The 13,946-nt window shown below is 50.1% G+C and overlaps 1 protein-coding gene across 1 annotated transcript in view; it reads left to right on the top strand.

Moving 5' to 3' along the window:
- Positions 1-12,317: 12,317 nt before the first annotated feature.
- The window catches only part of LOC142312892 (uncharacterized), a 21,618-nt gene continuing 19,989 nt past the window's right edge, over positions 12,318-13,946 (top strand). Inside the window, exons 1-2 of the mRNA XM_075351878.1 lie at positions 12,318-12,419; positions 12,503-12,616. Coding sequence (XP_075207993.1) covers positions 12,335-12,419; positions 12,503-12,616 — 199 coding nt within the window. The 5' untranslated portion in view covers positions 12,318-12,334. The remainder of the gene's footprint in view (positions 12,420-12,502; positions 12,617-13,946) is intronic.

The following is a 13,946-nucleotide window of genomic DNA, read 5'->3' as shown; positions in this document are numbered from 1 at the left end:
CTTGATTAGTAACATAGGCGAACAAGGTCGTTGGGTAAGGTGTCAAACACACCGATGCGTGCTGCCCTGCGGGAGCCCGAATACCAAAGAATGAACCAGAACAGTGTTTAACGATCAGCGATTTCACAGCAGGGGCCAGGTCGCTGCTTAGTGTGACACACAGCGAGATCACTGATGAGGTCACTGGTACGTCACAAAATCTGTGACTCAGCAGCGATCACGCTAGCGATCTCGCTATGTGACAAGTACCCTTAAGTCGCACCCAGAATCACTAATCTCTCAGGTAAACAGAGAGTTTAAGTGGATTCCAGGCCCCCTCCCCCAGACCTAGGCACAGAAGCACTTCAAGGGGATATAACCTGACTTAACAGGACAAACAACATATCGAATAGACAGACCACCATGCCCAAAACATGAACCCACACAAAATAGTACATAACCCACAATATCACATCATGACACCCCCCAAATTGGATTTCCAGCCAAGGAAAAATGGACAGCTGTGGTCTGGTATTCTCAGGGTGGAAAGATCCATGGTTATTTGTCCCTTCCCAGCCTAAAAATAGCAGGCCGCAGCCACCCAGAAGTGGCGCATTCATTAGATGCGCAAATCCTGGCGTTTCGCCCCAGCTCTTTGTATAGCTCTGGTGCGGTGGCAAATGGGGAAATAAATAGGGTTGTTTTGGGTTAGGGTTAATGATGTCACGGCGTCTATCAGATACCTGACAGCACTAACCTTGTCAGTAATAAAAAAAAGGCAAAAAAAAAAAAATTGAAAAAACACTCCCCAACACATTCTCTCTTTCACCAATTTATTAAAAAGAAAAAAAATCCGGTCTGCCATAATCCATTTTGGAGGTTATACGACGACTTTGGACCTTCCAGAATATGGGTGGCACACTTTGAGAACATATCCCCCATTTTCTGAAAGTGCAAACCCTCCATGTGAGGAGTGTGGGTGCAGTGATACTGCACTCACTCTCCCCGGGTCCACAGCATGGTAGTGTGAGCTGCAGTAAACTCAGTGTCACTACTAGCAGGGAGGCGGCTGAGAGCCGCTCTGCACATGTGGCCAGGGTCTTCTGAGAAGGAGGATCGTGGGGGATCGTCACTGTAGGAGGTAACGGGAGACCGGGGATTGACAGGGGGTGACCTGGCTGGACCTGGGGAGAACTTTGAGGAGGAGGATGAGTGCAGCGTGTGCGCCGGCCATTTTAGATGATCAGTTGGGGCATGGGACTGGGGGGGGCACTTTGGCCACATCGGGGGACCGGGATAGGCACCTTATGTCCCTATTTGACATGATTGATCATGCCAGGTGGGTGATAAATAATTTTTTTCTGCCCGAATCATGATCTCCAAGGTCTGAGCTACACTTGGTAGCTGAAACCACAGAATTTATCCGATGATGGGGGGCGGTATACACTTTATCTCTTTATTGCTTGCTGGCAGCAGCGGGAGGGGATTAACACTATGACCGCTAGGACATAATTTTACTGCCCACGGTCATTAAGGGGTTAAAGTCTACAAGCTCCGACACTAGTTTAGAATATCTACACTTTTTTATTTACATAATTATTCTAGTTTAGGAGTGAAATATAATGTGGGCACATTTTGTAATGGGGTTAATTTTCACTATTCTGCTGTCTTCATACAAGAAATGGGTGGTAAATTGTGCGTCAGCGAGTGCACAGATCCGTACGCCATGTGTGGCCCCTCTTTTTCCGTAGAAACAAGAATACATCGAATCCTAATTCCATTGCCCTATTCTTAACCGAAAAACTGGGAAATTTTGTTTTTGCACTTTTGTATTTTCCTACTCTTATTACAGAAGCAAGTACTCTTTTATTTTTCCGCTCACATTTCCGTGTGAAGGATTGTGGTTTATAAAGATAATGTGCTACTTTTACGGTTGTACTATTTACATAGCACATTTCATGTTGAATATTTTTTAGTACCCAAATGATATCTCACCTCCCTGATCTCTATTAATTTTACATATCGGCTCATCTCATCTTCCCATTCAGGTCCTTATAATATCGGATCCTCTTAGTGGAGATCTTCTATAGAAGAGAATTCTCCTGATTGACCCGTGAAGGATGGATATGGACAGGGATAAGATGGCGGAGAGGATATTACACCTCACCCTAGAGATCCTCTTCTGGCTTACTGGAGAGGTGAGAGATTCTGATGACGTCACATTACATCTATCCTAAACTCTGCAGCCCGCTTAATCCACCTCTCCCCTCGCTACTCCCCAGCCTTGCCACTCTGCCAATCCCTTCAGCCAATCCCTTCACTGGCTTCCCATCGCCCAACGACTCCAGTTCAAAACATTAACCATGACATACAAAGCCATGCACAACCTGTCTCCTCCCTACATCTGTGACCTAGTCTCCCGGTACCTACCTGCACGCAACCTTAGATCCTCACAAGATCTCCTTCTCTGCTCCTCTCTTATCTCCTCTTCCCACAATCGTGTACAAGATTTCTCCCGTACATCCCCCATACTCTGGAACGCTCTACCTCAGCACATCAGACTCTCCACCACCGTGGAAAGCTTCAAGAGGAACCTCAAGACCCACTTTTTCCAACAAGCCTACAACCTACAATAGCCCTCAGTCCAGTAGACCACTGCACAACCAGCTCTGTCCTCACCTATTGTACCATCACCCATTCCCTGTAGACTGTGAGCCCTCGCGGGCAGGGTCCTCTCTCCTCCTATACCAGTCTGCCTTGTACTGTTAATGATTGTTGTACATATACCCTCTTTCACTTGTAAAGCGCCATGGAATAAATGGCGCTATAATAATAAATAATTTACATCATTCTTATCTATGGGAATAACAGATGGACAGAACTGGAGAGGTGAGGACTCTGGAAATGTCTGTAGTGAGATTTATTCCTGTGTCTCTCCATAACCAGGATTACACAGTAGTGAAGAAGACCTCTAGTGAGCGCTGTCAGGCCCCTGTGTCTGAGGGATGGGGAAGACTCCTGAGCCCAATCATGGGGCCTCCACCTCACCCCCCGATACATGAGGACATCAATGACCAGAAGATCCTAGAACTCACCTACAAGATGATTGAGCTGCTGAGTGGAGAGGTGACACTGGTGGGAATGCTGGGACATTATACAGTAACGCTATGAAGGGGTCGGGGATGACGGTATCATTGTATGTGTCAGGTTTCTATAAGGTGTCAGGACGTCACCGTCTATTTCTCCATGGAGGAGTGGGAGTATTTAGAAGGACACAAAGATCTGTACAAGGACGTCATGATGGAGGCTCCCCAGCCCCTCACATCACCAGGTAATAGACAGAACTAAATACACACGGCCTATAATTATCTGTATGTAAGGAATGAATTCAGCCCCTGTATGTGTCTCCTCCAGTTCTATCCAGTAAGAGGACAACACCAGAGAGATGTCCCCGTCCTCTTCTCCCACAGGACTGTAAACAAGAAGACCCCGATGTTCCTCAGGATCATCAGGTAGATGGAGAGAAGGTGCCATGAAATCTCCCTATGATGTGTAGACGGCTGTGAAGGTCTTGTGCTCAGTCTTGTTTTATCCTCCAGTATTATATGTTTTATACTTGTGTAATGAGAGCTGTGGAGATGGCAGGATTAGAGCTGATCATAGATGTGACTTCTCCATCTGTCTGTGCCTTTTGAATTACATTTATCCCGTTCTCTACACTGAACACTTAACCTGGTGTCAAAACCCTGATGTATCAGAGAGAGAGGTCGCTCCTATCTCATGGGTCAGAAGGTCACAGCACACGCCAGCACTAGTTGGATCTGCTTTGCCTTCCACGTAGCTGTGCAGACTATCCTTGTGCTGCGCTGCTAGGGTTAAGCAGACCCTTGTGTCTTTCTTGGCTTACCATCCTGAGTAGAGTTTATCGGACGGCCAATAATCCGGTACCGGCGGATCACTGCCAGATTTAAAAAAGAGTCTGATCCGCTCCGGAATCCGGTGCCCATATAAGTCTATGGGGACCGGAATCCAGAGGTTAAAAACGTTTGTGGAGGGGCTAGGAGCCAGCACAGCATACTCACCGAGGTGCTGTCATGGCGGCACACTCCTTTCGGGTCACGCTGTTACCTTCCAAAGTCGACAATTCAATATTCATCGTTTTCCCCGCCCACCGGTGCGTGTTGGTTGCAGCTAGACGCGCCCCCACTCTGAGTGGCAGCGTGTCAGCTAACTGCAACCAATCACAGGCGCCAGGACGGCCGGTGGGCGGGAAAAGCAGTGCACTGTCGGTCAGTTCAGTTCACGGTGGTAAACACTCGGCAGCACAGTTATAGCGCTTGGCTGCAGCCCCAGCTGTCGCGCTGTATCTGTGCTGTGACTACAGTGCCCAGAGTCACACGTGCGAGGCTTTGCCGGGTGCTGCCATGGCAGACTCACGTGAGGCCCTCGCATGTGTGATTCCGGTGAAAGTAAAAAAAAAAACAAAACGACGTGCGGTTCCTCCTATTTTCTTTCTCAGTCAATTAACGCCGGTTGGGGGTGTGACGCCCTGGGCAAGCCAGGGGTCACAGTTCATCACACCACCACACCCTACATCCCAGTTAGGAACACCAAAGCTAACCAAAAATCCTTGTTGCCTTCCTCCAGAGGCTGATGTTCACACCAGGGGGTGGGCCAGGCGGTTGGCTCCGCCCACCGAGGAGGACACAGCTCTGGAGGCGGGAAAAACCGGGCAGAACAGCTAGGGGAGTGAAGGAGTAAACAGCTAAGATGAGCTAAGGAAGTGAAAGTAGAAGTGAAGTGAAGTGGTAAAGGAGGAAAGCAAGAAAGATACCAGAAAGGAAGCCTGAAGTAGTCCAGCTGTGTGCAGGACAGGTCAGCAAGGTCAGCAACGGCGGTGACTGTTTGGAAGTTCCTGGAAGGACCGCGGACGGGTAGTGGCCCGGCGGTCTGGAGCAGTGTTCCGAAGGACAGTCAGCACCAGGGCAGGGGCCTCTCGGACCCCGGCAAGGCTAGGAGTCGCCATAATTTGCCAAATCCGTCAGTGAAGGGGATGTAGATCCCCCAACAACCAAGTCCCGATTGAAGGCAACAGCCCAACCAGAGTAGGAGAGACACCGCCACCGCCAAGGCACCAGTTTCTCAGGGCCAGCGCCTGCGGGCAAAGAGTAGAGCTCCTCCGGTCCAGCTTGAAGCTGGGGAGCGGGTTACCGGTGGGAACCCATCGCTACCAACACAGAAACAAAGGTGCAAGGAAAAGGGACATCACCGTCACCTACTGGGAGAGCAAGTGCAGCCGTCCGTGGGAACCGTCTCTCCAGCCGTGTGGTTTACTGTAAAACTGTGTCAACGTCTCAGGCTGAGTGAGTACCACAGTGCCGCAAGGCACAGCGCTGCCCCCGCGTCCCTGCGCCCACCAGGCCCTGCACCTCCCTCACCATCACTAGGCCCCGGGATCACCAACCCCTACCCACGGAGGGGCAACGCAACACCTGGCTGCTCCGCATCATCATCCCCGGGATCCCCATATTGAGCAGCGGTGGTGAAATCACCACAACCGTGGGTGGCGTCACGAACAATAAACAATCCCCACACCCAACAACCCCCTTTCACTCACGGGCGAGGAGTGCCGCTCGAGAACCCCCGGGATCCGGCTCACAGCTCGAGCCACCACTGAGCAGCAGCCGCCGGACCCGAGCTGAAGGGGTGAGCGTAGTGTGCTGACACCCTCCTCCCCGCCCGCGACAACTTGGCGTCACGAACAGGATCTTACCGCTCTGCCGTTTGGTAGAGGTGCGCCTTGTTACCGCCGGAGATATCCGGCAGAAAAATTTCAGAAGCCGCCATCTTTGGCGCGAAAAGTTCCCGCTCGAGCGTCTTCTCGAGTAGCAGAGGCGCGAAGGCCAAAACCCCGCCCCGAGAGAGGAGGGGCCGGAAAGAGCTAAGGGGGACGCGATGGTGGCTGGCTGCATGTAGCTGCAGCTATAAAAGCAGGGACGCAAGGACTCTGCAGATATACTGGGTTCCTGGAAAGCACGACTGCCGAGATGTCCGCCCTACCTAGTTCTGCAGAGACTACCTAGCGGGTGTCTGGAACAGCGGCATGGTTGAGGGCCCGGGCGGCGGGGATCTGCCGTCACTACCAGAGTCAGATCGGCGGGCTGATGGAGCATTGGGCCGCGGAGGTGGAGGCCCTAGTTGCTGTGGCGCGAGTGTATGGAGTGGAGGCCGTGATGGAGGAGCTGGAGAATGACCCACGCCCCTGTGTCCCCGAGGGACCGGTCGCTGCGGCTGAGGGACCCGGTCTGCCCCTGGCTCCTGTGTTACCTCCGTCCTACTCGCTCGCGTGCTGCACCGCACCTGGCCCGTCGGATGTGCACCCCTCTGTGACTGCGGCAGGGGCAGAAGATGGCGACTCCGGGCCTGACACTGAGCCTGTGTCAGAAGAAGAGGAGGGGGTCGTTGCCCTGCCTGGCATGGAGGCCACTTATGTTCCCCGAACCGGGGGCAACGGGTATCGGGCGGCCCTTCCACGCCGTGCTTGCTACGCACTGGAGGGGCTGGTGCCCGTGTCCTTCCACCCCGAGCCGGGTGAGGAGGACGAAAATACCCAGTAGGGCAGCGGATGCCCGCTGCAGCAGTCCCCGTGGGGACCGTTTAAAAAGGTTGCATGGAGGACTTTCCATGGACAAGCCCGTGAACTTGCAGGGCACCCACAAACGTTAAGTGGCTTGTAAATATGTTGTTTACCGTTACCGTTTTCCGCAATGCCGCCTCCGGAGAGGCAGGTTGGAGGGAGGGCCCTCAGCAGAGCAGGCTGGGGCCCAGCCACCAAAGGAACCAGTGGCTACCCTCTGGAGGGAAGGACAGATCCCGCTCGGGTACCGTGTGCTGGACTGTGGGTCAAGGGGTGCTGCCTGGGCTTTAGGGGCAGCATCAGGGCCAGGTTGCTTGGGTGGGAGAGAGCGGAAACCGTAACCGTAAACCGTTTGCAACGTTAAAGTAAAAGTGCCTCCCGTTATGGGAAGATTCATTAAAAATGTATATATGTTACCGTTTACAATGTTATGTTTTTCAGAAAAATAAAACCGGTGTTGGACGGGCAGCCCGCGGACGGTCTGCATTTTGCTAAGGGGGAATGTGACGCCCTGGGCAAGCCAGGGGTCACAGGTCATCACACCACCACACCCTACATCCCAGTTAGGAACACCAAAGCTAACCAAAAATCCTTGTTGCCTTCCTCCAGAGGCTGATGTTCACACCAGGGGGTGGGCCAGGCGGTTGGCTCCGCCCACCGAGGAGGACACAGCTCTGGAGGCGGGAAAAACCAGGCAGAACAGCTAGGGGAGTGAAGGAGTAAACAGCTAAGATGAGCTAAGGAAGTGAAAGTAGAAGTGAAGTGAAGTGGTAAAGGAGGAAAGCAAGAAAGGTGACAGAAAGGAAGCCTGAAGTAGTCCAGCTGTGTGCAGGACAGGTCAGCAAGGTCAGCAACGGCGGTGACTGTCTGGAGGGGGACCGTTTGGAAGTTCCTGGAAGGACCGCGGACGGGTAGTGGCCCGGCGGTCTGGAGCAGTGTTCCGAAGGACAGTCAGCACCAGGGCAGGGGCCTCTCGGACCCCGGCAAGGCTAGGAGTCGCCATAATTTGCCAAATCCGTCAGTGAAGGGGACGTAGATCCCCCAACAACCAAGTCCCGATTGAAGGCAACAGCCCAACCAGAGTAGGAGAGACACCGCCACCGCCAAGGCACCAGTTTCTCAGGGCCAGCGCCTGCGGGCAAAGAGTAGAGCTCCTCCGGTCCAGCTTGAAGCCAGGGAGCGGGTTACCGGTGGGAACCCATCGCTACCAACACAGAAACAAAGGTGCAAGGAAAAGGGACATCACCGTCACCTACTGGGAGAGCAAGTGCAGCCGTCCGTGGGAACCCTCTCTCCAGCCGTGTGGTTTACCGTAAAACTGTGTCAACGTCTCAGGCTGAGTGAGTACCACAGTGCCGCAAGGCACAGCGCTGTCCCTGCGCCCACCAGGCCCTGCACCTCCCTCACCATCACTGGGCCCCGGGATCACCAACCCCTACCCACGGAGGGGCAACGCAACACCTGGCTGCTCCGCATCATCATCCCCGGGATCCCCATATTGAGCAGCGGTGGTGAAATCACCACAACCGTGGGTGGCGTCACGAACAATAAACAATCCCCACACCCAACAACCCCCTTTCACTCACGGGCGAGGAGTGCCGCTCGAGAACCCCCAGGATCCGGCCCACAGCTCGAGCCACCACTGAGCAGCAGCCGCCGGACCCGAGCAGAAGGGGTGAGCGTAGTGTGCTGACACCCTCCTCCCCGCCCGCGACAGGGGCTGTTATATCCTCAGCCCGCAGCCGCTCGGTATTGCCGCATCTATTGGATGTGACCATACCTGTGTGCGCTACTAGCTCTTCCCGCAGTTGTGATGCGGTGCCAGTCGGGGTAATAGCAGGGGTTAATAGCGGCGCACGTCTGCTACTAAACCCTAGCTTTGTGTGATGGCACAGGCGTCTATCAGATACCTTCATGACAAAAACCTGTAAGTGACAGTAAACAAACACAGACACAGAGAACAATCCTTTATTTGGAATAAAATACAAACATCCCCTGCTTCACCACTTTATTAAGCCCAAACACCCTGCAGCTCCGACGTAATCCACAGTAGTCCCACGCCGTTTCAGCTCTGCTACATCTGAATATCACAGAGAGCGGCACGACTGACCACTCTCTGTGAGCTCCAGAGCATGAATGAGCTGTGCATTGAGCGCTGACGTCAATCAGGTCATTTGCGGTCACAGCTGGAGATTCCCACGGTCCTTGATCTGTGATCGCAGGTAACCTGACCTCAGGTGGAGGTCACTTGAGTTCACAGACCTGCATCTCCTAGCAGAAAAATCCAGGTTTTTTAGCCAAGAGATGCAGATTTTGTGCCGAAATTTTTATACCATATTCCTGCATCCAATCTACACCTCCTGGCAAAAAAACGCTGTGTTTTGGCGGAATTTTTTTGCCGCGGTTATTTTTCAGTGATTTTTGCCAGGAGGTGCACATTTTGTGCTGAAATCGTCTGCACCAGCTTTCAGCACCAAATTTCCACCTGCTGGCAGAATTTATTTATCTTTTTTTATTTTTGGGGGCCAAGGGTTGCAAATCGGATGCTGAGATTTTTACACCATATTCCTGCATCCAATCTACACCTCCTGGCAAAAAACCCGGTGTTTTGCCCCAATTTTTTTGCCGCGGTTTTTGCCGTGTTTTTTTGCCAGGAGGTGCACATTTGGTGCTGAAATCGTCTGCACCAGCTTTCAGCACCAAATTTCCACCTGCTGGCAATTTTTTTTTTTTTTTTTTTTAACCCCAGCCATGATAACACCTACTGGGGGCTGGCATAATCTCAGCCTGCTGCTGTCTAAACATGAGCGTGCATGTACCTAGAAACACATGCACGCTCCTGTCAGAAGTTTGCAGCTGTTCTGCGATGTCAGACTCGCGGTAGTTCCTCACAAGTGTGACTGCGGCGTAGAAAAAAAACGCTTTCTTTTTTTTTAAAATAAATAATTTAAAAAACAAACGACGTGCGGTTCCCCCCAGTTTTCATCCCCAGCCATGATAACGCCAGCTGGGAGCTGGTATATCTTCAGCCCACAGCCGCCCGGTATTGCCGCATCTATTAGATGTGACAATACCGGTGTGCGATACCGGCTCTTCCCGGAGGCGTGATGCGGTGCCAGTCGGGGTAATAGCAGGGATTAACATGTAATCTCAACCCTATTTTAAAATGTACAATTTTTATTAATATTCATTAAAATGTACCCACAAACAGACACACAAACATATAAATGAGAATGGATCACGTTATCCTTGTAAATAACCAAGAAGTTTTATATACACACTCACTTTAGGAAAGGGAAGGGAAACTAATATAGCCCTAGCCCATAAGGGTAGTGTATCCCTACCTAACAACGGAGGGTATGACACCATAAGTTACCGGGCGCCCCCGTTCCACGTCGGCTCTCCCTCTACCTGACCCTGATATAGGGATGGGATGGAAAGCCCTATAGTGGTGCTTGCACAGTACAATATATATGAGTTCCCAAATGGTAATACTCCTCCCTGTATTGTTTTCCTTAGATCAAGAAGGTATCAATTTACTGATCTATAACCAGGAATTCCTATTCATGATACTAGCACTGTACAAGACGTATAGACTTCTATTTCTAATAAATTATCTTTATGCAAGGTAGTGATCCATGAGAGTTATTTACAACCACATATGTTACAGGGTGGTATACCCCAAAAGTATATTACAGTCACCTAGAGTCATATCACAAGGGGCTCAGATAATCTCCCCATTATACCCCAGGAGCTGAAAGAAAAATGGGATACAAACACCCCTGCAAATTACTGCAAAATAGAAAAGGTTGCTCCAATCATATTCTATATAATATAGTATAACAGGGAGAAAAGATGAATTACTTCCCTGAGAAGCAGGAATGATGACCGCGGAAGAGCTGTCTGTCACAGGCTGGGGGGCGCGTCAGCCTGCAACCAATCACAGCTGAGAGGATGGCCGGTGGGCGGGGAAAACACGGAAAGCTGTGTGATTGGGTGCACAGCACAGGAAGTGAAAGCGCGACCCAGAAGCAGTGTGCCGCCATGACACCGAGTCTCGGTAAGTATGAAACGCTCATTTATTTATTGGTTTTTTTTTTCATTTTTATTAATTGCCGATTCCGGATCGTGCGCCCGGAATCCCACGTCCACGCCCGGGTCCGGCCCGGGGATTGAGCTGAAACCGTGCGGATCTGGACGTTTATAGTCCGGGTCCACTCAACACTAATCCTGAGTTGTCTGAGCTGTTCTGATTTCTGCACTCCCCCGTTATAAGTTCTCACCACTGTACCTCAGTAGTTTCCAGTGATAACTTGCTTTTCCATGGTGTTGGCATGGAGGTGAGAGCCATGGGAGGAGAAATTGTTTTGAATTTGATCCTAGAGATTGCTGCCTGGAAGTTTTCTTTGGTGTCTTCCTATTGATCATCTCCCTTTTTATTCATTTCTCTTTCCATCCCCCTTTTTTTACCACTTGTTGTTTGGGAATGCAGTTTCTTTTTCCTTTCTCTGTTGTTTTCCTTTTGTGTCATTATCATAAAGCAGGACTAGTGTTCCTCCTCCCCTGCTCACTAGACACAGTTGTTATTAGGGTAAGACAGTGATAGACACGTGATTGCCGCACAAGGGAAAAGAACCTGTCTTGGGACATCGGGGAGCTCAGGGTTGCTCAGAGTAAGTGACAGGGTTTATACTTCCTGTTCTTCCCTAGAGGCAGTGGTTCCCACCCCATCTTTCTCATGATACACCGCTCAGCCTCTTGGTGGAACACAACAACCAGGGACTGCCCTGTATTGGTACCTGGTGCCTACGGTCAGCAAAGTCCAACCTCAGAGGCTCTGGTGATGACTGGGTAGGCATTTAATCATGCCTCTCCGGGTAAGCCTGGTTCAGGGCGCAGTGAGGCTACACCCTTCTCCTAAACCTATTAGCATGTCAGGCTTACATGTAATTCTTCAAATGACATGATTCAGAAGAAACCCTCAAAGGCTTCATTCACTGTGATGAGGCAGCAGAGTTAGTCTGGACTCCTCATGGCAGCGCGGCAATTATCCCTATCTAGTGAATGGTTATCTCCAGTAATTGTATTATTACAGCGGATTCTTTATGATGTTACATCGTCATCTTCTCCCCATTCAGGTACCTACAATATCGGATCCTCTCAGTGGAGATCTTCTATATAAGAGAATTCTCCTGATTGCCCCATCAAGGATGGATAGAGACAGTAACAAGATGGCGGAGAGGATATTACACCTCACCCTAGAGATCCTCTTCCAGCTTACTGGAGAGGTGAGAGATTCTGATGACGTCACATTACATCATTCTTATCTATGGGAATAACAGATGGACAGAACTGGAGAGGCGAGGACTCTGGAAATGTCTGGAGTGAGATTTATTACTGTGTCTCTCCATAACCAGGATTACACAGTAGTGAAGAAGACCTCTAGTGAGCGCTGTCAGGCCCCTGTGTCTGAGGGATGTGGAAGACCCCTGAGCCCAATCACGGGGCCTCCACCTCGCCCCCCGATACATGAGGACATCAATGACCAGAACATCCTAGAACTCACCTACAAGATGATTGAGCTGCTGACTGGAGAGGTGACACTGCTGGGAATGCTGGGACATTATACAGTAACGCTATGAAGGGATCGGGGGATGACGGTATCATTGTATGTGTCAGGTTCCTATAAGATGTCAGGACGTCTCCGTCTATTTCTCCATGGAGGAGTGGGAGTATTTAGAAGGACACAAAGATCTGTACAAGGATGTCATGATGGAGGTTCCCCAGTCCCTCACATCACCAGGTAATAGACAGGACTAAATACACACGGCCTATAATTATCTGTATGTAAGGAATGAATTCAGTCCCTGTATGTGTCTCCTCCAGTTCTATCCAGTAAGAGGACAACACCAGAGAGATGTCCCCGTCCTCTTCTCCCACAGGACTGTAAACAAGAAGATCCCGATGTTCCTCAGGATGTGTTTCCTCCAGCTCTATCCAGTAAGAGATATCTACTCATGTACTTTCTGCACTAATTTTGTGTTTACATTTTTAGGTTTTCTGCTGTGGGTTTTTTCAGCTGTATTTTCTTTGCTTCTGCTTCTTCTGCTGTTTGCTTCTAGTGCCTTCTTTACGTCGTTATGAAGGCAACTCAAAGACCTGCAGAGGGTTCATGAATACCCTGTTTCCCAGAAGATACGACCTGGCATGATTTTATGGAATTTTCAGAGAATACTTGAATCATAAGCCCTACTCCAAAAATAAGTGGTAGTTACAGTCAGGGCCAGCGTTGGGAGAGTCGAAATCCACTCTCTTACGGTCCCCATCAGTTGTATTCTGAGGTTGATTTCTTTAAGGACCTTTGATGGCTTCAAAGTCATGTGACATGATGTAACCAAAGGTCTCTTAATTGCAGGAGTCTAAATAAACTTAACAGGACACAGGCTGGCATACAGGACTGGCATTAGGGGAAAGGGAGAGCAAACTGGAAAATTTCACAGGGCTCCAATTCTCCTAGCGGCCCCAGTGTTTATATGCCAATTATAGGACTGCTTAAGGACCTTTTTGATATAACGTCACGTGACCAAAGGCTGGTGTGTGTGTGTGTGTGTGTGTGTGTGTGTTTACGCCAATTTTAACCAGCTTTGCCAAATGGGCAGAGCTTGGCCAGAACAAGGGTGTGATGCCACCGCTTCTCTAATTCATAACAAACTGCAGAGTTCCCTATGCCAGAAATCTCACTCCAGTCCCTGATGTCATTTGTCAGTGTCCATTGACGATCTTGATTAATTTGAGCCCTAATGTTAATTTGCACAGACTGCAAGACCCTGCTACCTGCTTTGGTTACAAAGCCTAAGGTTAGGCCATCAACGTTATAGTCCCAGACAATCCAGTTAAATATCCGGCATCTGTCTAACTATTTTATGTTAGTCTTTGAAAAAAAATTCTTTGAAATTGTCTATGTTGTGGATCAATGTTATAAGGAGATTTTTGCAGGTTTTGCCAACTGTCATGACGGCGTCAGGATCTGTGGAAATTATAGATTCTGGTACTCTGCATGTTAACTGCTGTGATGTCTGTGAGCAGCGCAGGGAGACGCAGGCTTTAAACTACAGGCTTGGACAGGCTAGCAAGAGTTATTCTCTGCTGGGTTGCTTGTTAATGTCTTTGATCACATGCTGTAGAGGAGAAAGTATCTATCACTTCCCTTCTGTATATGCTGGCTGGACTATTTCATTAATGCCAGCTATTGGTCTGGTGAGGTGTTGAGATCCAGACTTACGGGTGGTTGTTTTGTATTATTGCTGTGAGCTGTTGTGGTTTTAACTCT

The sequence above is a fragment of the Anomaloglossus baeobatrachus genome, chromosome 5 (genome assembly GCF_048569485.1).
Source record: "Anomaloglossus baeobatrachus isolate aAnoBae1 chromosome 5, aAnoBae1.hap1, whole genome shotgun sequence".
In the NCBI taxonomy this organism is placed as follows: Eukaryota; Metazoa; Chordata; class Amphibia; order Anura; family Aromobatidae; genus Anomaloglossus; species Anomaloglossus baeobatrachus.
The sequence above is the reverse complement of the archived record's forward strand: the minus strand, read 5'-3'. Positions and strand labels throughout refer to the sequence as shown.